Below are 20,525 nucleotides of genomic sequence, written 5' to 3'. Positions count from 1 at the left end.
AAATGTATTATGGAAAAAAAAAAAAACACCTGACTTCTCCAAAATCTTCCCTTAGTAGGATTTCTATATCGCCCAAGGTTAGTACATCCACATAAAACTAATTACAAAGTCTAGATCCTTCCTTCCTTCTTTCCTTTCTTTCCTTCTTTCCCTTCTTTCCTTTCTGTGCCTTTCTTTCTCTTCTTTACCTTTATTTCTTTCTTTTCCTTCTTTCTTTATCTTCCTTCCTTCTTTCCTCCTTTTCCCCTCCCTCCCTCCTTGCTTTCTTTAAAATCTCTCATATTCTGATCTAGCTCATTAACAAATTCCTACTTCATTCAGTGACCTTCACTTAAACCATCCATCACCATGCTGCCAAAGTACTTTCCACTTAACAACAACCCTCTGGGACTCTCCTTGGAGAAGTGAGATAGTGATATCAAAATAAATCTGGATTTGGAGTCAGAGAAGTTGGGTTTGGACTGCTACTTACTGTGTGATCTGGTGCAAAATGTCTTTTGGCCTCAGTTCCCTCATCTGTAAAATGAACAATTGGACTAGATGGTCTCTGAGGTCCCTTCAAGCTCTAAACCTATGTTATCTCTTCTGGGATCACATACAAATTTCTGACCCTAGCCAGAGGCACCTGGTATGGTGGAACTTGAAGTCAGGAAGACCTGGGTTCAAATCCAAACCTGAGATGGTTTCTACCCATGTGACCCTGGGCAAATCAATAATGTTTTAGTCTCAATTTCCTCATATGTAAGGGGTCCGGTTGGATTTGTTTTTCCAGATCTAAATCTATGATCGCATGATATACTGGTTGACTCTACTGTGTCTTCCCTCATACACCTTTCTAGCCCATTTTGCTTATCTTCTGTACACTCAAGTCTATCTTGATCCTTCCTCTTGAACTTGGTCCTTCTTTTCCTTACTGTGAACCTTCTCACCAAATTTCTGAAAACATGGAACAGACAAACTTCACTCTTCTCCCTCAGAGCCTGGAGGGCATCTGTTTGTTAGAAGCTTTTCTCAATTAACTAACACCCATTCTCTGGCCCACCATTTCCTCTTGCCTCATCCAACCCTTCACTCCCCATTCTCTTTTCTGGAAGTTTGTTCATACTGACAAGACTTGTTGATCTCCAAATGTTTTTTGATTGTCTAGTTTGTAATGGAAGAACCATCCTGATTGGTAGAGAGATTGACTGCAGGTGAACTTAGCCATTGTAGTGATGGGGTACCTAGGGTCTAAATCAATTTGTAATAACATCAGTTTGTAAAACCAGTCTGTAAAATCACATTTCCCTTTCCCAGCCTCAAACTCTGCCCCTTCTCCCTATCCGCACTCTGCCTAAGCAACAACTTGTGACTCCTTTGTCCTTGCTTAATCTAGCCCTATTGTAGGTGCCTCATGTCTCTACCTGTCTGGCCCAGATCTCATCTCCAAGTTAAACTCCTCAAACTTTTATCTATGCACTGAAGTCACAAGTTAGCCTTGGTTCCCTTACACCCATCCTGTCGGCCCTGACAATGGCAGCCCTACCCTTTAAAAGTAAAAGCCTGTGCCCCCTTTCACTTGCAAAAAGTCCCCTAAGGACTCGTAAAAATAAACTTTTACAACTCTCACTCCAATTAAGCCTGAGACTATTGAATTCTTTCCAGATACTATTGCAGGTTTTCTGGTCTTAGATAAGATCAGAGTTCCTGATGAACCTAATAGCCCACCCTCTTCAGTAGTCAGGAGGTGACATCTAGAAACTTTCTCAGCAGTGGAAAGAAGTAGGGAGTGAAGGCAGAAAGGAAAGTGAACATTCACTTACTTGCCTTACTTTCCTTTTTTAAAAATTAAATTTTATTTAAATTAAAAGCCACTTTCTCATCACTACCCCCCATATTGAAAAAAAGAATAAACAAACAAACCAGAAAAGAACAAGGAAGTTGGAGTCAGGAGGACCTGAGTTCAAATCTGGCCTCAGACACTTAACACAAAAAAAATAGCTGTGTGACATTGGACAAATCACTTAACCCCAATTACCCTCCAAAAAGCAAAGCAAAGAAAAAAAAAAAGAATAAACAAAGCTCTTATAACAATATGCAGTCAGAGAAAATAAATTCCCCAACTGACCAAAATTAAAATAATATATGTCTTATTTTCCACCCCAACTCCATCACCTCTCTCTCATAAGGCCTCTGGAATCATGTTCATCAGAGTTCTTAAGCCTTTCAAAGTTGTTTGCTTTTACAATATTATTGCAGTTGTATAAGTGTTTCTTCTGGTCCTGCTTATATCATTTAGCATCACTTCATACTAATCTTCATAAGTTTCTCTGAAACCATCCCCTTCGTCATTTCTTACAGCACTCCAGTCTTTTCTAAGCAGGTGAAGCATACACAGGTGAGCTGGAATCCTGGTGTGTGTCCTTGATTCCTTAAATCAGTTAAACGGTGACTGTACTGTTTGTCATGCCCTTATTATGGTTGCCTCTAGACCGCATCCTTCACTGAAAAAGAATGTCTTTTAAAAATTAATTATTTTCTTTTTACACAATAGCTACTTCCCAACAGACACTCAAATAATTCCCCTTTCAAGTCCACTTCCCTTGCAATGAGGGCCAAAGCACGTCTCCATCCCCATGAAGCCAAAGAGCACATATTCCCTGGTCACTGTTATATCTGAAAAGTTTCTACCTTTCTCAAACCCCTCCCACAGAGATGCCTAATAGGTTATGATAATAATAGTGTCACTTTCTTTATTATAGTTTCTTTTTTTTTTGCTTTTTGGAGGGCAGTTGGGGTTAAGTGACTTGCCCAAGGTCACATGGCTAGTTTTTTGTGTGTGTGTGTGTCAAGTGCCTGAGGCTGGATTTGAACTCAGGTCCTCCTGACTCCAGGGCCTAGCTACCCCCCAGTTTCCTTTTTCTTAAGAAATAAAACCTTAATCATATCATCTGTTGTCTCAAACAATGTCTTAAGAAACATTCAAATCTCATTCTTTTTTTCCAATATTTATCTGAGGGCATTCCCCCTTTCCTATTTCTGTACCTTTCTGAGAAAAACTTATAAGAAAGACTACAGAACTCTATATCTTTTTTCAGCCTAAAGCTTTCTTGTCTAGGCTCTTTATTAATAGAATTCCATTCCATGCTTCCTATATTCCACCCTCACCCTCTCACCCACACCCCACAACCACAACATGGCATCAAACCCTTCTGTCTTTAGCATTCAAGGCTGTGCTTCTTATTCATCTCAACACATTCATTAACCACCTACTATGTTCAAGATAAACAAAACAAAATAACCTTCCCCAAAACACGAAAAAGCCCAAAATGCACTAAGTACAAAAACTGAGTTTAATATCCTGTGATTTGATCTCATTCGGAACTCATAATGTCCCTGAAATCAGAGGTCATAGTACCAAGACTATCCTTTGACTAGTGCCAAGCTGTTGTCTCTTGTGAAAGAATGAACCCTGATATACCCTGTTTTCCTTTAAATAGCCCAAAGGACCAGGTTGTTAATGGAGCAGGCTATTAAGTAGCTATTCCTCAAAAAAAACTTTCATTAATGGCCCCAGGATTACTGAGCTCTCTCCTCTGGGTCACGGGAGTTCAGGGACCTCGGTTACTCTAATCCTTCCCTCTAAATTGATGTGGAAACTGTGTTCTGGTAAAGAGGGATTTTCTCTTTGAGATGCATAGAGGCAGTTAGCTTGCCCGACTTATAATTTAATTTCTATGATCTGTTAAGCCCTCTAGTTGAGCTCTTCATTGGAATTCTTGGTGCATTTCTGCCAGTGAAGACAATACACAATTCCTAGTTCTTACTTATTTTTGTGTCAGAAGATCTGGGCCTTAGGCCCCTGCTAGCAGAATTATCCCTTGAGACCAAACTTAGCCAAGAGGCCAATTAGTTCTGGAAACCCTTGCATATAGTACTATTACTTTAACATCACCCACACTCATATTCAGTGTCTTCAAGCTAGGATGCCATTCAAATTACAAGAGGGGAAATCTGATCCAGAAGGACTCTGTAACATAGATCTTTTTTTTACAATGCAAGAAGGTACTCCATTTTCTGTACTCAGAAATTTCATCTGCCCCCTATTCTTGTGTAGTCACTTCCCTATAGTTCGTTCAAACCTCCTTTCACTGACCAAATCTATTCTGAATGCCTCACCTGGAATAAAAGGACAGAGCCAGCTAGGAAAAAGTAAGCTCTCTCTCTCTCTCTGTGACTCTCCTCTCCTTCTCCTCCTTCTCCTTCCTTCTCTCTTTCTTTCCCTCTCTCTTTCCTCTGCTCCTCCCAGTTAGAGACTTGTGCAAATGCAGTTCTTGTTGTAATCTTATATCCCAAATTATATCTACATCTTTATATAAAGATAAAAAAAATGGAAACCAGTTAAGGCAAATTCTTGTTCAAAGAACATTCTAGGGGCGGCTAGGTGGTGCAGTGAATAGATCATTTGCCCTGGAGTCAGGAGGATCTGAGTTCAAATTCGGCCTCAGACGCTTAACACACATACACACACACACACACACACACAAAACCTAGCCGTGTGACCTTGGGCAAGTCACTTAGCCCCAACTGCCCTCCAAAAAGCAAAAAACAAAAAACAACAAAACATTCTAGTTTCTGAACAGGAAGCAATTATAAATGAAGGTAAAGTAAAAATACTCACTCAGTGCTTGGGCAGGAAGGGCTGTTTGGGAGAGTGAAAAGAGCTCTTCTAGTTCAGAGCCTCAGGTGGCTAGGTGGTATAGTGGATAGAGCATTGGGCCTAGAGTCAGGAAGACCTGAGTTCAAATATGACCTTAGACAGTTACTAACTGTATTGCCCTATGCAACTCACTTCACCTCTGCTTTATTTAGTTTTCCTCTCCTGTAGAGTGGGAAAAATAATACCAACTACATTACAAGGTTGTTGTGAGAATCAAATGAGAAAATATCTTTGCATTGGTTAGCCTAATGCCCCATTCATAGTAGGTGTTCTATAAAGGCTTATTCCCTTTCTTTTTTTCTTATCTTCCCTAATTAGGGCTGAGGAGGGGGAATCATCTCAGGTCATTTTTCCTCTTCCCCACCCCCAATCTTAAGCTTTGGACCAAAGTCAAGTCCCACTAAAGGTGTCTTGTTGCTAAAAGAATTTGTTCTCATAGGATTCTTGAAGGACAGGACTATCCCAAGAGACAGATTGCTGTGGACGTCCCTGAGCCTCACTGTTTTCATCTGTCAAATGGGGATTATAATACATTATTTACTTCTGAGGGTGGTTGTGAGGAGAGCTCTTTGTGAGGCTTAAAACATATCAGAAATGGGATCTAGTAAAATTAGATCAGCAATTGTATTAGCCTGGCATTCGAGAACAGTGGCCATTTGAGAAAAGGTTTAGGATTGACCATGAAGTAAAGCACCAGTTCTCCAAGTGTGTCCTCAGACCCCAGGATGTTCTCAAGATTCTTTCTCGAGGAATCTATGAGATCAAAACAATTTTCATAATAATTATAAGACATTTTTTGCTTTTTAAAATGCTCCTTCCTTTTCTGCCTCATATCTGTGCATGGTTAGATTATCTTCATATACTTCAACCAGACTGCAACAGATTGAATGCTGAAGCAGATATGAGAATCCAGTTGTCATCTATTAAGTCAGACATTAAAGAGATTTCCCCAAATCCCTAAAACAATGCCATTCTTCTCACTAAATTTTTTTATTTTTGGAAAATATATTCTTTCCTAAAAACATGTTATTTAAGTTTATTATTGTTATTTAAAATGAGTAAATACATATTTTAAAAATTTGTCAGCTTTAATTTCTAAGACTATAGATATATTAGATAGAACCTAAGATACACAAAAGTTCTTTGAGGTCTTCATTAGTTTTTAAGAGTACAAAGGGGTCCCAAGACCAAAAAGTTTGAGAATTGCTGCTCTAAAGTATAAAGCAAGCCAAAGCAAACTAGACCAACCAGAGACCAACCAAGACGAATAAGCTCCACAGTCTGGCAACCTCCCATTCAAAGTATGATAGGGTGTAGTTTTGTATTTTCATGTGTAAATCACTCACCAACATTTATTCTATTGTGTTCAGAGTCCAGTGCTAAGTACTAGGGAAGGTCAAAGTTTGGATATGACACAGTCCTTACTCTCAAGGAGCTTAGGACTCTCCCTTTGGAACCATCCACATGCAACTGATCATCATCAAATAGCTAACATTGATGTAGTGCTTTGAGGTTTGCAAAGAGACGTCCTCACAGCCACCCTGGGAAGCAGTTAATCCCCATTTGACAGATGAGGACAGTGAAGCTCAGGGGCAAGTGTCTGAGTTCACTGCCTCTGTGCTGTATGTAACTTCTCAACCCTCTGTTGGAACAATCCTATCCTTCCAGAGAACAACCTCTTTTAGTAATAAGGAACCTTAGTATGACTTAGCTGCAGTCCGAGATTTGAGATTGGGGATGGAGGGAAAAGGACCTGAGAGGATTCTCACCCTTAAATCCAAAATAGGAAAGATATGAAAGGAGAAAAAAGGCAAGAAGGAAAAGTACACTACAGAATTATTTGTATGTGCTTAGGAATAAAGATATGTTCATCTCATTTGAGCTTAATTACCACCCAGTGAGCCAGCTGTTATTATTGTTCCCATTTTACAGATGAGAACTTGGATAAGTTAAAGGATTTGTCCATGGTCTCCCAGCTAGTAAGTGTCAGAGTTGGGTTAGGATCCAAGGTCTCTCCTGTCTCTAAAGCCAGTTATCTCTTTCACTATCCTGGATTGCAACATACCACCATCTATCAACAGTAACAATCACAGTAACTCACATTTATATGGATATGGTTAGGAAAGTACTTTAAATCTGTAGTATATGTGTAAGTATATACATATATACACACATACCTTTATATATGTATGTATATAAATCTGTACATATATAAGTATAAATCTGTAGTGTGTGTATATGACCTTTATAAATCTAAATCTGTATATATATAAATCTATATCTGTACTATTTGTGTATATATATGTATATAAATACATACACCTTTATAGCTAAATCTGTGTGTATATACACACTACAGATATATATATGTAATGTTATCTGTTTTATATATACATATACATATATATGTGTATATACACACAACATGTTGTTGTTCAGTCATCCAGTCATATCTGACTCTTTGTGACCCTATAGATCATAGCACCCTAGGCCCTTCTATCCTCCACTCTCTCCCAAAGTCTGTCCAAGCTCATGTTCATTGCTTCCATGATACTATCTATCCAACTCATCCTTTGCTGCCCTCTTTCCTTTTGCCTTTAGTTTTCCCCAACATCAGTCTTTTTCAATCAGTCCTGTCTTCTCATTATGTGGTTAAAAGTATTTAAGCTTCAGCTTCAGTATTACACCTTCCAGTAAATAGCTTGAATGAATTTTTTAAGTATTGATTGTTTTCACCTCCTTGCTGTTCAAGGGACTTTCAAAAGTTCTTCAGCACCACAATTCAAAAGTGTTGATTCCATGGTACTCAGCTTTCCTTATAGTCCAACTCTTACAACCATATATTGCTATTGGAAAAACCATAGCTTTGACTATATGGACCTTTGCTGAATGGTGATGTCTCTGCTTTGTAAAAAAAAAAATTTGTCTTTATTAATTTGTTTGTTTACTTTTAGTTTACAAGATTCAGTTCCACAATCCCTTGAGTTTCAAATTTTCTCCCTCTCCCTCTCCTTCCTTCCCCCCCATGGCAGCATGCAATCAAGTATAGGATCTGCAAATACTTTCACATTAGACATGTCAGGTTATAAAGAAGGATTGTAACCAATGGAATGAACACTGGGAAAGAGGAAACAAAACCAAACAAGAAAAAGAAATAGAGCAGGTAGTTCGCTTCCATCTGCATTCAAACTCTGTTCTTTCTAGTTCTTTCCCTGAATGTAGACATCTCTCTCCATCATGAGCCTTTTGGAGTTGTCTTATAACCCTACATCGCTGAGAAGAGTCCAGTCTATCAAAGCTGGTCATCACACATACGTTGTGTCTGTAATTGTGTACAAATTTCTCCTGGTTCTAATCTTCTCATTCAGCATCATTTCATATAAGCCTCTCCAGTAAATATGAAGTCCATCTGCTCCTCATTTCTTATAGCACAATAGTATTCCATTACATTCATATACCACAACTTGTTTAGCCATTCCCCAATTGATGGGCATCCCCTTAATTTCCAATTCTTTGCCGCCACAAAGAGCTGTTAGAGGTCTCTGCTTTTTAGTCTGCTGTCCAGATTTGCCATAATTTTCCTTCTAAGAAGCAAGCATCTTTTAATTTCATGACTGCCATCTCTGTCTGCAGTGATCTCTGAGCCCAAGAATATAAAATATGACACTACTTCCATTTCTTTTCCCTCTGTTTGCTGGGAAGTAATGGGACCAATGTCCATGATAGTTTTTTTTTTTTTGATGTTAAGCTTCAAGCTAGCATTTACAATTTCCTCTTTTACCCTCATCAAGAGACTTCTTAATTCCTCTTCACTCTCTGCCATCAGAGTGGATCATTTACATATCTGAGATTGTTGACTTTCCTTCCAGCAGCCTTAATTCCAGCTTTTGATTTGTCCAGCTTGGCATCTTGTATGATGTACTTGGCACAGAGGTTAAATAAGGTGGCAATATACTTGTTGTACTCCTTTCTCAATCTGAAACTAATCAGTTGTTCCATGTTTGGTTCTAACCGTTGCTTCTTAACCTGCATACAGGTTTCTCAGGAAACAGAGAAGATGATTTGGTGTTCCCATCTCTTTGAGGACTTGCCACATTTTGTTGTGATCCACATAGGCTTTAGTGTAGTCAATGAAGCAGAAGTAGATGTTTTTTCTGGAACTCCCTTTGCTTTCTCTACAATCCAGCAAATGTTGGCAGTTTGTTCTTTAGTTCATCTGCCTCTTTGAAAACCATCCTTTTCCTCTGATAATTTTCAGTTCACAAAATCCATAAAGCCTAGCTTGCAGAATCTTAAGTATAAATTTGCTGGTGTGTTAAATTAGTGAGATTGTTTGGTAATTTGAATAGTCCTTGGCATTGCCCTTCTTTAGGATTGGGATGTAAACTGATCTTTTCCAATCCTGTGGCGACAGTTGAGTTTCCAAATTTGCTAACATACTGAGTGCAACACTTCAACAGCATCATCGTTTAGGATTTTAAATAGCTCAGCTAGAATTCCATCATTTCCACTAGCCTTATTGTTAGCAATGCTTTCTAAAGCCCTCTTGACTTCATTTTCCAGGATGTATAACCTAGAACAGTGGTCATACGATTGTGGTCATCAGAGACGTTAAGATCTTTCTTGTATAGTTCTTCCATGTTCTTGCCACTTCTTCATAATCTCTTCTAGTTCTGTTAATTTCTGTCTTTTATCCTGCCCATTTTTGCATGAAACATTCCCTTAATATTTCTAATTATCTTGAAGAAATTTCTTGTTCTTCCAAATCTGTTATTTTCTTCTATTTCTTTGCATTGCTCATTTAAGAAAACCTTATGTCTCCTTGCTCTTCTCTGGAATTCCACATCCAGTCGGGTGTATCTTTCCCTTTCCTTCTTTCCCCAGTTATTGTATTTGTAAAGCCTCATCAGGCAGCTGTTTTGCTTTCTTACTCTTCTTTTTTTGGAATGTTTCTTTTTGTTGCTGCCTCCTTGTACATTAAAAACCTATGTCCATAGTTTTCAAAACAATCTACCAGATCTAATCCCTTAAATCTATTCATCTACTTCATATTCATAAGGGATGTTATTTGGGTCATGCCTATGTGGTCCTGTGATTTTTCTACTTTCTTCAGTTTAAGTCTGAATTTCGCAATAAGAAGCTCATGATCTGAGCCATGGGTCAGCTCCAGGTCTTGTTTTAACTAACCATACAGAGATTCTCTAACTTTGAATGCAAATTATATCATCAATCTGATTTCTGTATTGACCATCTGGTGACGTTCATGTGTAGAGTTGCCTTTTGGGTTGTTGTAAAGGAGTGTTTGTTATGACCAGTGAGTTACCTTGACAAATCTATATTAGTCTCTGCCCTATTTTATTTTGTATTCCAAGGCTAAACTTGCCTGTTATTTCAATTATCTTTTGATATGTCACCTATGATGAATGTGACACCTTTTTTGTGTTATTTCTAGAAGATTTGGGTCTTCATAGAACTGATTAACTTTGACCTCTGTGGCATTGGGGGCTAGGGCATAGACTTCACATTACTGTGAAGTTGAACAGTTTACTTTGAATTCGAACGGTTATCATCCTGTCATTTTTGAGATTATAATCTAGTACTGTTTTTCTCACTCTTTTAGTGACTATGAGGGCTAGTCTATTCTTCTAAGAGATTCTTGCCCACAGTAGCATATGTAATGATCATCTGAATCAAACTCACTCATTCCTGTCCATTTAAGTTCACTGACACCCAAGATATTAATGTCTGATTTTTTCCATTTCCTGTTTGACCTCATCCAGCTTATCTTGGTTCATAGATCTTACATTTCAGGTTCCTATGTAATATTGGTCTTTATAGCACTGGACTGTCCTGGCATCAGCAGACACATCTGCAGCTGAGCTTTCTGTTGGCTTTGGCCCAGTCACTTCATTAGTGCTGGAACTACTGGTAGTTGTCCTCTGGATACCTTCTGATCTGAGGGGGTCATCTCCTGGCGTCATATCTTTTATCATTTTAATGCTATCCATGGGGCTTTCTTAGCTAAGATATTGGAGTGATTTGCCATTTCCTTCTCTAGTTGATCACCTTTTGTCAGAACTCTCCACTATGACTTGTCTGTCTTGGGTAACCCTGCATGGCATAGCTTATAGTTTCACTGAGCTACGCAAACTTCTCTGTCATGACAAGGTAGTGATCTAGGAGGGGGTGTGTGTAAGACTCATCTTCCTGAGTTCAAATTTGGTCTCAGACACTTACTAGCTGTGTGACCCTGGACTAGTCACTTACTTCTGGTTGTCTCCTCTGTAAAATGAGCTGGAGGAGGAAATGGAAAATCACTCCAGTATCTTTACCAAGAAAACCACAAATGGAGGCACAAAGAGTTGGATACAATTGAAGAAGTACCAAACAACAGCAACAACAAAATGTAAATACATACACATATATGTATATATAAATCTGTATATGTGTATACATACGTATGTATGTGTGTCTCTAGATGTGTGTATATCTATCTAACTATCTTTCACTGTGCAAGTATTATTATCCCTTCACCTATTTTATAGAAGAAAAAACTGAAGCTGAAAGAGAAAAGTGTTGAAACAGTAACTTACATTCAGGTATTTTTACTCTCAGTCTAATGTTCTTTCCACTATACTATGCTGCTTGCAACAACAGAGGGGTGTATTACTATTATATGATTCTATTATTTGTATATAGTTACTGTACAGACCAGTTTGGAAATAGATCTCACATGCTCATAACTGACTGTTTAAGTGGAAGAGAAAAGAAAATGAGATAATGTCTCATTTCTGAGCGGACAAGAAAAGCAAGGAGTTTGTTCAATGAAGAAACCATGGCATAATTAGAGATATACATGTTTATATGACCTCCTGTTGTTAATAAATGTTAATATTTGGGGTGGCTCGGTGGCGCAGTGAACAGAGCACCGGCCCTGGAGTCAGGAGGACCTGAGTTCAAATATGACCTCAGACACTTAACACAAAAACTAGCCATGTGACCTTGGGCAAGTCACTTAACCCCAATTGCCCTACCTTCCCCCCTCCAAAAAGCAAAAAAAAAAAAAGGTAATATTTATTGTTTCAAATTTTTAAAAAGCAGGGAGAAAAGAAGTCAAGACAAGGGAGTAGAAGGAGGTAGTCTAGGAAAAGGAGGAAGATCAAGAGGCAAGAGAGATGAAAGATCTGTCATCTGGTAAAGCAAAGAGTCTGGGAATTGGGGGAGCCGGGGCTTTCTTCCAAGCTTTGCCACTAGCTTTGCCACCTGCGACCACAGGCAAGTCAGTTTGCAGGACCTCAGTTTGTACATCTGTAAAATGAGGGATCTGGGTCACCAAGGAACGTTCCTTCCAGCTTTGACGTTTGATGATTCTGTTAGACAATTCTTTCCTCAGCTGGATCAGTGCTTAAATTCAAGCTTTAAGTCTATCAGGTAACCGTTGCAATTTCCTTCAGAGTACTACAGAATTTTTGACTTATGCATCTTTGCTAGTGGCATCCAGCCCTGTTCGTTACCCAGATACGAGGTCGTACATAATGCTTTGACTGATCGTTTCAGCACAAAATGACTGTCATGTCCTAGAATAACAAGAAAACGCTCACTATTTAATAATAACTTTTCTTTGAATTTAATTAAAAATAAATTTATTAATGCCTTTCATTTTTATATCTCATTCATTTCTACATATACCACCCTCTCCACTCCCACCAGAAACTGAACCCTCCTTTCTAACAAAGAAAAACGCTTAAGCAAAATTATTAGAATGACTGCATCTGAAAGTATGTGTTACATTCTGCCCCCATAGTCTCCCACCTCTCTTAGAAGAGGTAGGATGTCTGCATGTTTCATGATCTGTTTTCTAGGACTATTACTGGGTTTGCTCTCTCTCAGCAATTGGGGTTAAGTGACTTATCCAGGGTCACACAGCTATTAAGTGTCTGAGGTGTGATTTGAACTAAGGTCCTTCTGATTCCAGGACTGGTGCTCTATCCACTGCACCACTGAGCTGCTCCCCTCCCCCCCTTTTTTAAATTTTAAATTGCAGTTATGTTTCCTTTGAGTGATCAAATTTCATTTATACTTCAAACATAACTTTTTGAGTGATGACAGAGTTCAGCTCAACCCTGCTCAAGATTATGAACAGATAGTCAAGACAATCCATACTTAATTTCTCCCAGTCTCCATTGACCCAGAGATATCATGATAGAAAGAAAATAAGGTTATCTAAAGGGCATAATACTACAATATATACTTCCTCACTATCTCATCCAGTTTGTTTGTACTGTGGAATAGTGTCCAATGGAAGAGGTTTTATTTTGTGTCTTTGCAGTCACTTATATAAGAAGACTCGTGACATAACTAAATTACAAAAAGGAAAAACCGAACAACTTCTGAGAGTAGATGAGCATGATTTCACCATGAGGCCAGCCTTTGGAGGTATGACTTTTTACTCCCTTTATTATCCATGCATCCTCTCACTAGTTTTGCAGAATCCTTCCCTCTCTTTTTGTCTGTGCGGCCCACTGTCTGGATAATAGTAAGAGCAGCTGACTTAAAGTTTTCAAAGCACTAGGCACGCACTATCTCATTTGAGCCTGACAACAGCCCTTTGAGGTAGGTGCTGTTATTATCATCTGCATTTCTAGGAAGGAGACATTAAGAGAGGTAATAATGCCTTGTTAGGAAGGGTTTGTACCTCGTCAGGGGGTGGGTTGGAAAATATCAGGCTCCTCTCAAATTTGGGGAGAAATCTTGGGAGGTGAGCCTTTTCAATGGAATGGAAGCCCCCAAAAGACCAGGGACTATTTCTTTTGGGGGGGAGCCTTGTATGTACAAGGATTAGCATAATACTTTGTGCATTGTGAGAGTTTACTGAAGGTTTATCAGACTGAATTACATTGAAGCTCAAGTAGCATGTGCCTTTCCTCTTTGGGGGTGAGGTATTAACAGTGGTATGCTGAAGCTAGCTCATAAAGGGAGAACCAATGCTAGATTTTCAGTGTAAACATTTATACCTTGCAAATGGCAAACTACAAAGGAGGGCTTTATTATCATTTTGTTGATTTTCTAGACTTAAGAAAGGCATGGAGAAAATGTTTAATAATGCAGATTAAACTTTCCTATGTAGGACTGCTTATTAAAGATTTACTAGCAAACCCCGAAGGTGTGTAGAAGTGGGTCAACAACTCAATATGAATGGTATTTGGCTGCCACATGTGATGATTATGGATTCAGGACAGAGCTCAGGACCTCTAGAACTGGTTTATGAACTCTAATCCATTGCATTTGTTGTAAGATTAGGCCTGGTGACTTTGATACCACCACAATAGTTTCCGCCTAAGGGAAGCTCTGGATTATATGCATGGAAACTATTGTTATTAAGATTAGACCAAAAAAAAAAGATTAGGCCTGATAGTTTTGAGGCCATCATGACAGTCTCCCTTTAAGAGAGGCTGTGAGCTTATTGAACATACTCATGGCAAAATACCGACAATAACATTTTTTGAAGGTTAGTATAACTGTGTCCCCCAAATAATATTCTGTCTACCTCTAGCTTGTTTTTCTCCCTGATAACAAACCCCCAAAATAACATTTTGCCCTGACTTCTGCTACTCAATTTGACCAGCTCCAGGGAGGCCATCCAACATCATAGTATAAGAACCTGACTCTCAAGAGAGCACATCTTCCCTTAGGCAGGAGTATCCCTTCCCATTAGATTGTTCCCCCTCCCCTCCAGCAGGAATATGCCTCCTTACTGGAGTACCCCCTTTCTGCTGAATGGATCTGTCTCAGTGCTCCCCAGCACAGCACTGCTCTTTCATGAGTTAAATTCTATGTTAGTGTGTCTGCCTGAGTTGTACATCAGGTCCCTTTTTCCTCTCCCCTTCTCTCTCTTCCCCATTGCTTGCACTAGCTCTGCATTGAATTGACTCCCATTGATTTACATGTTATTCTCAGCACCCAAATTCATTAAGGGGTTGTTTCCCCAGAAGTCTTTGTCAGGCCTGCCAGCCTTTCCTTAGACATAAACTTGGTACCCAGATAAGAACTTAACTTATGGACAGCCACATCTAGACTGAGGGGCTATGAATCCAGTTGTAGAAAGCAAAAGTCAGTAGGAAAACCCTATGTCCTCCCATGTATGAATATAGTAAGTGAATTAGAATGATTTTAGATGTTGCACAGACACCAGAAGAACTTCATATATATACAAATCTCAAGGAATTGCTTATAAATATATCATTTTTTCAAATTTTATTTTTTATAACAAACTTGACAAATATTAACAAGCCTGAACGTTTCCATATATAAAGAAAAACAAGAAAAGAGGATTATATATAAAACTGTGAATCTCTATTATGAACTCCTTGGTTTTTAAAAAATATATATACTAAAATGAACATGGTACCAAAATTTCCCTGCTTGTCTACATCCCTTTCTGAACTCTTTTCTGTGTTCTTATGTATTTTAAACATGTTTCATTGACATTTTAAAAAATCTTCATTGATAACCCCCTACTGAACCCCATAGCTATGCCCAACAAGAATGAAGACCCTTCCGTGTATTGTCCAGCATAACAAATTCATACAGCAAGGACTGTTTTGGGTTTTCTTTGTATCCCTAGTGCTTTACATGGTGCCTGGAGCAAGTCCTTATTGATCTGATTTATTGACTTATTCTAAAAGACCAATAATGCATCATGCTTCTCACCTCTTGGCACAAAGATGATGGATTGTAGGTGCCGACCTGGCTTCAAATGTTATTTCCAATGCATATTAGTTGTGTGATCTGGGACCTGTGTGACTTTTACATTCGTTTTTTTTTTAAGGGATCTCTAAATTTTTTATACTAGCTGGAGTTTTCTTTTTAAAAAAATTCATCTTCCCATCTTTAGTTTCTATAGGGCCTGGCTGTACTTTCTGCTGAGCTCTTGGTGGGCGGAAGTGGGGGTCAGTCTGCTTGGTCTTGCCCACAGTCCCCTGGGTTTTTCCACTGATCCCTGCCTCCTGGGGTTAGGCCTCCTGGGATCTTTGAGCTACAGAGTATTGAATCTTCAGGACCCTGTTTGACATCTCAAGTCATAGAATCACGTACCTCCTCAGAGTCACTAGGTGGAGAGTGTCCAGGTTTGAGATGTGTAATAGCATGCTCCTCCCTGAGGCTTTTGGACCATCCTAGGACTATCTCAGGGAGTTCTTGCTCTCTCTGTACACAGAGCCTTGCTGGCTCTCTCATATCCCTGGTCCTCCCCATTTGGTGTGTTCTTTTTCTTATTACCCTTGGGCTTCTGGCTGACCTCTTGTTTGGTTCTGGGGTGGAAGAAGTCACTTACTGTACTTTCTCATTGAATTCCTTGATCTGTCTAGTATGAATGTTGGAATAGGTATGCGGGAGTTGTCTGTCTCCTGTTCAGGCAGCCATCTTGGCTAGAAGCCATTATGACTATTTTCCAAACTCAAAAAATCATATCTATCTATCTGAACACAGAGAAGGACTTAGAATGAGCATGAGAAGGGTTGGAGAGAAGATCCATGAATTTTATTACCAAAAGAAATGTCAGAAAAGGAACTAACAAAAATGTGGTCTTGAACTGAGAAGTTTCCTGAGTTATCCAAAGGTAGAATGGTCTTCCTGAAGAAGGTAGATTCCCCTCCCTGGGTGCATGAGCACTTGGCAGATGTCTTTTAGAGAGGATTCTTTTTTTTTTTATGTGAGGCAATTGGGGTTAAGTGACTTGCCCAGGATCACACAGGTAGTGTCACGTCTGAGGCTGGATTTGAACTCAGGTCCTCCTGACTCTAGGACTGGTGCTCTACCCACTGCACCACCTAGCTGCCTCTAGAAAGGATTCTTTTTACAGCTCTGCTTTGGACCAGATGGATGCTCAGATCCCTTCTGCATCTGAAATTCTTTCATTCAGATTTTGTAGTTAAGGCATGATTGTAAATTGTGAGAGTAGATGGGAAACAAAGGCCCCCACAACCCCTTCCTTTTGAAGTCTACTCCCAAGCTGGAAAGATTTCTTAGCATTGATCTGGGGAGCTGAACATTCATTTGTTCAAGAAATGTTTATTGATGTCCACTGTATGGTGCTTAAGTGTCGAGGTGGATAAAAGATGAATAAGACCCTTCCCTGCCCTCAAGTGGCTTACATTCTATACATGTGATTCGTGAGCTTTCTGGTCACAGACAGGTGGACTGTGGGACTGTTGTATGACTGAGTGATAGACTATTTTTCCTCTTAACTTTCCTAGTGAATTCAGAACTTTCTTCTCAAAAGCTCAGGGAAGGGACACAATGTTGTGTTCATTTTCATAAGCTCACTGCATCTACTTGTGCAGTGAGAATATGAAAATGAACATGATATTGTACCACTTATTATACACAAAGTAGCACGGTAGATAGAGTGTTGGGCTTGGAGTCAGGCAGACCTGAGTTCAGATCCAACCTCAGACATTTACTAGCTGTGCGACCCTGGGAAAGTCACTTAACCCTGTTTGCCTTAGTTTCCTCATCTGTAAAAGGAGCTGGAGAAGGAAATGGCAAACCACTTTGCCAAGAACACCCCAAATGGGGTCACAAAGAGTCAGACATGACTGAAATGACTGACAAAAACAAAGTTGATAAAAATATCAAAAGCTTAGGCCAAATTAAGCTCTGGCACTAGAATATTTTTTTAAGGGGCACATTCCCAGATCATAAGAAGGGTTGGTTGGAGGTCATTTAACCCAACCTTCTTATTTCAAAGAAGAGGAAATTGAAACAGTAAAGTTAAGTGGCTTGTTTAAGGTCACAAAAGTAGTCAGTAGTGAAGCCAATATTTCAACCCAGGGCTACTGACCTGATTCATAATAATGATAGCTAATAGCACGCTAAGGTTTGCAGGATGCTTTTACAAATATTATCTCATTTGATCCTCATGATAACCCTGGGAGGTTGGTGCTATTATCATCCCCTCTCTACAGATGAGGAAACTGAGGCATATAGCAATTAAGTGACTTGCCCAGGGTCAAATACCCAGTAAGTAGGTGAGACCAGATGTGAACTTAGGTCTTTTTGACTCCTGGTCTAGTGCTCTGTCCACAGCACCCACATAGCTGCTTCTAATTTAAGTAATCTAAGATTATTTGGCAATATTAATATGTGCAGATTATGAGAACATTTCAGTTTGTTTCCTCTTTCTCAGGCACCTATCAGAGCATTTCAGCTGAGTCTTTGAATAAGCTGCTTTAGTTAATACTTAAAATAGCCCTATCTCCTTTAGGAGGAAGTTAGATTTTCGAATGCCTGGTACTCAGGCTGTTCCTGTTGGACACTGTTAGTAATCAGCCCCCACAGACAGCAGGTTGGAGGGGAAGATCTAGGTCCTTCTTGGCTGGCTTTCTTCTTTGGGTCCTCTAGGCCAGGGGTGGGGAACCTGCCTAGCTCTGGAGAGCTTTCATTGCCCATCTTAACTACATGGCCATTCTATGGATCTTGTTCATGCAACTTCCTAGTCACTTCTGGTACTTTCTCTTCCTTTCCTAATCAGTCAGTAAGCATTCATTAAGCATCATCCACGCTCCAGGTGCTGTGCTGATGCTGAGGATACAAAGAAAGGTGTAAAAAAAAAAACCAGCCAACTCCTGCCCTCAAGGAACTCACCGTCTAATTTACCTGTCTCTGAACCTACACCTAGTAACAGCATCTCGCCACCCTCAACAAGCATCACTTAAGTAATTTCCAAGGCTGAACTTATTTAACTGTTGGAAGCATGGACAAAGCCATCCCTAAGTTATGGCTGTTTGGTTTTTGTTTTCGGCAAGGCAATGAGAATTAAATGACTTGCCCAGGGTCACACAGCTCATAAGTGTCAAGTGTCTGAAGATGAATTTGAACTTAGGTGCTCCTGACTCCTGTGCCAGTGCTCTATCCACTGTGCCACCTAGCTGCCCCTAACCTCTTTTTATTTTTATTTTATTTTTTTAAGCAATCAGGGTTAAGTAACTTGCTTAATGTTACATGGCCAGTTATTTTTGTGTGGGTGCTGAGTATCTGAGGCCAGAACCAATCCCAGGTCTCCCAACACTGGGGCTGGGACTCTTACTCACTGTACCACCTGGCTGTCTGCCTAACCTCTTTTTAAAAGATATTTTAAAAGATATCCTATTTTCCCATCAGTTACATTTTGTACTTTATTTCTCTCCTCCCCCTTCCCAGAGAACCACCCTTTATAATTAAAAAAAGTTCTGAAAAACTAACCAACATATTCCCCTAGGCCCAACATTATATGCGATGTTACACAACCATGGTCCCCTTCCTCTCTAAAGAAACTGAGGGAAGTATTGTCAAACCCATACAAAAACTTAGATTAACAAAGTGATCAGTAAATAATAGGCATTTTTTTTGGAGTCAAGAAATGGCAATCTGGAACAACACACTGTCTTACTCAAACAGGGGGTGTTCAGCGAGGGGAATTATAAATATAGGTTATGGAGGGGAGACTGGGTAGATAGCTAGAACAGGGCGTAGGTCACAAGTTATTTATTGGAGGGTGTTAGCAGCTAGATGGCACAGTGGAGAAGAGCTAGGAATCAGGAAGACTCATCTTACTGAATTCAAATCTGGCCTCAGATACTTCCTACATGTTGACTAAGCAGCTGAAGACCCCTTGGATGACCCTTTTAGTTTAGAGAGAGACAGGATTAAAACTCTAGCAGCTTCCTAATGATCCCATGGATTAGTGAAACTGGAAATCTCTTGACATCTTTCTGTGACTAAACAGCAGCTGTCTCGTTCAGCTATATGCTCTGCTTTTAAGAACAGTGTGTGTGTGTGTGTGTGTGTGTGTGTGTGTGTGTGTGCGGTGTGTGTGTTTGCCATTTGTCCTTAGAATTTAGCAGAAGCTCCAGATCTCGGGGACTTTAACTTTCCTGGTATTATTCTTAGAAGATTCTCTTTGGTTTTCATACACAATTACCTATCTGCCACTTCTTTAGCTTCCTTTGTTCGAATCAGTACAAAATAGTATTTTTCCTTCTTGGATCCTCCAACCTCTGAATGATGGAATTGTCAACAAAGCAAGCCTGATTTTACCAGAGAGGAAGCTCTAGCAGACACCCAGATAGTTGAAGTTGCTGGTGCCAATTTTCTCCTGTCTCTGTACCAGGTTTTGAGTTCATTTCCAGAATTTATCGTTCATTTCTACCTTTTCCTTCCTTCCTCCATTCCTTCTTCCCTCCCTCCTTTCCTTCTGTAATATTAATGGGATTTATGATCTTCCCTGCCCATTAAGGGAAACTTGCTTAGGGAAGACTTTCACACCTTTTGCTAATTTCTAATAAGGCACTGAGTCCTGAGGGTTGTGATGTCTTCTGGCTCTGAGAAGTGTATATATACTCTGAGTTGGTATTTTGCTTTGGGAGCTTACTTATGAGAAGGTTGAGATTCTGAGTGGCCATATATTCAGAGCTTCCCCAACTGCTCAGATGTAAAAGCTCTCTTGATCCAGGGATGTATGTAAAGTATATAGTAATATTGCTTTGATTCAGGCAGTCAAAGATCTGTTGGTCCTTATCTGCTTGTATTTTCTCTGAAGTTCAGGGTGCTGACTTTGCCCCTGAACTGGTGAATGTAATTAAAAAAGATTGTTGACCCCTTAAACAACTATCTTTCCTAGTAAAGCAGATCTAAGAACCTATGCTAGCAACCATCCTGGGTATGCCAGTGTGGTTGCAACACCCACCTACCTACCTACCTACCTACCTTCCTTCCTTCCTTCCTTCCTTCCTTCCTTCCTTCCTTCCTTCCTTCCTTCCTTCCTTCCTTCCTTCCTTCCTTCCTTCCT

At 39.6% G+C, this 20,525-nt stretch overlaps 1 protein-coding gene across 1 annotated transcript in view; it reads left to right on the top strand.

Moving 5' to 3' along the window:
- Positions 1-20,525, top strand: part of LOC138143850 (gamma-aminobutyric acid receptor subunit rho-2) — a 71,464-nt gene that overhangs the window by 4,099 nt on the left and 46,840 nt on the right. The window contains exon 2 of the mRNA XM_069065128.1: positions 13,029-13,135. Within this exon, the coding sequence (XP_068921229.1) occupies positions 13,029-13,135 (107 nt within the window). The remainder of the gene's footprint in view (positions 1-13,028; positions 13,136-20,525) is intronic.

This window comes from Petaurus breviceps, unplaced genomic scaffold (genome assembly GCF_028583685.1).
Source record: "Petaurus breviceps papuanus isolate PSGF00001 unplaced genomic scaffold, PetGlider_PUasm1.0 90667, whole genome shotgun sequence".
NCBI lineage: Eukaryota > Metazoa > Chordata > Mammalia > Diprotodontia > Petauridae > Petaurus > Petaurus breviceps.
Note: the sequence above shows the minus strand (reverse complement) of the source record. Positions and strands in the feature narration are given on the sequence as shown.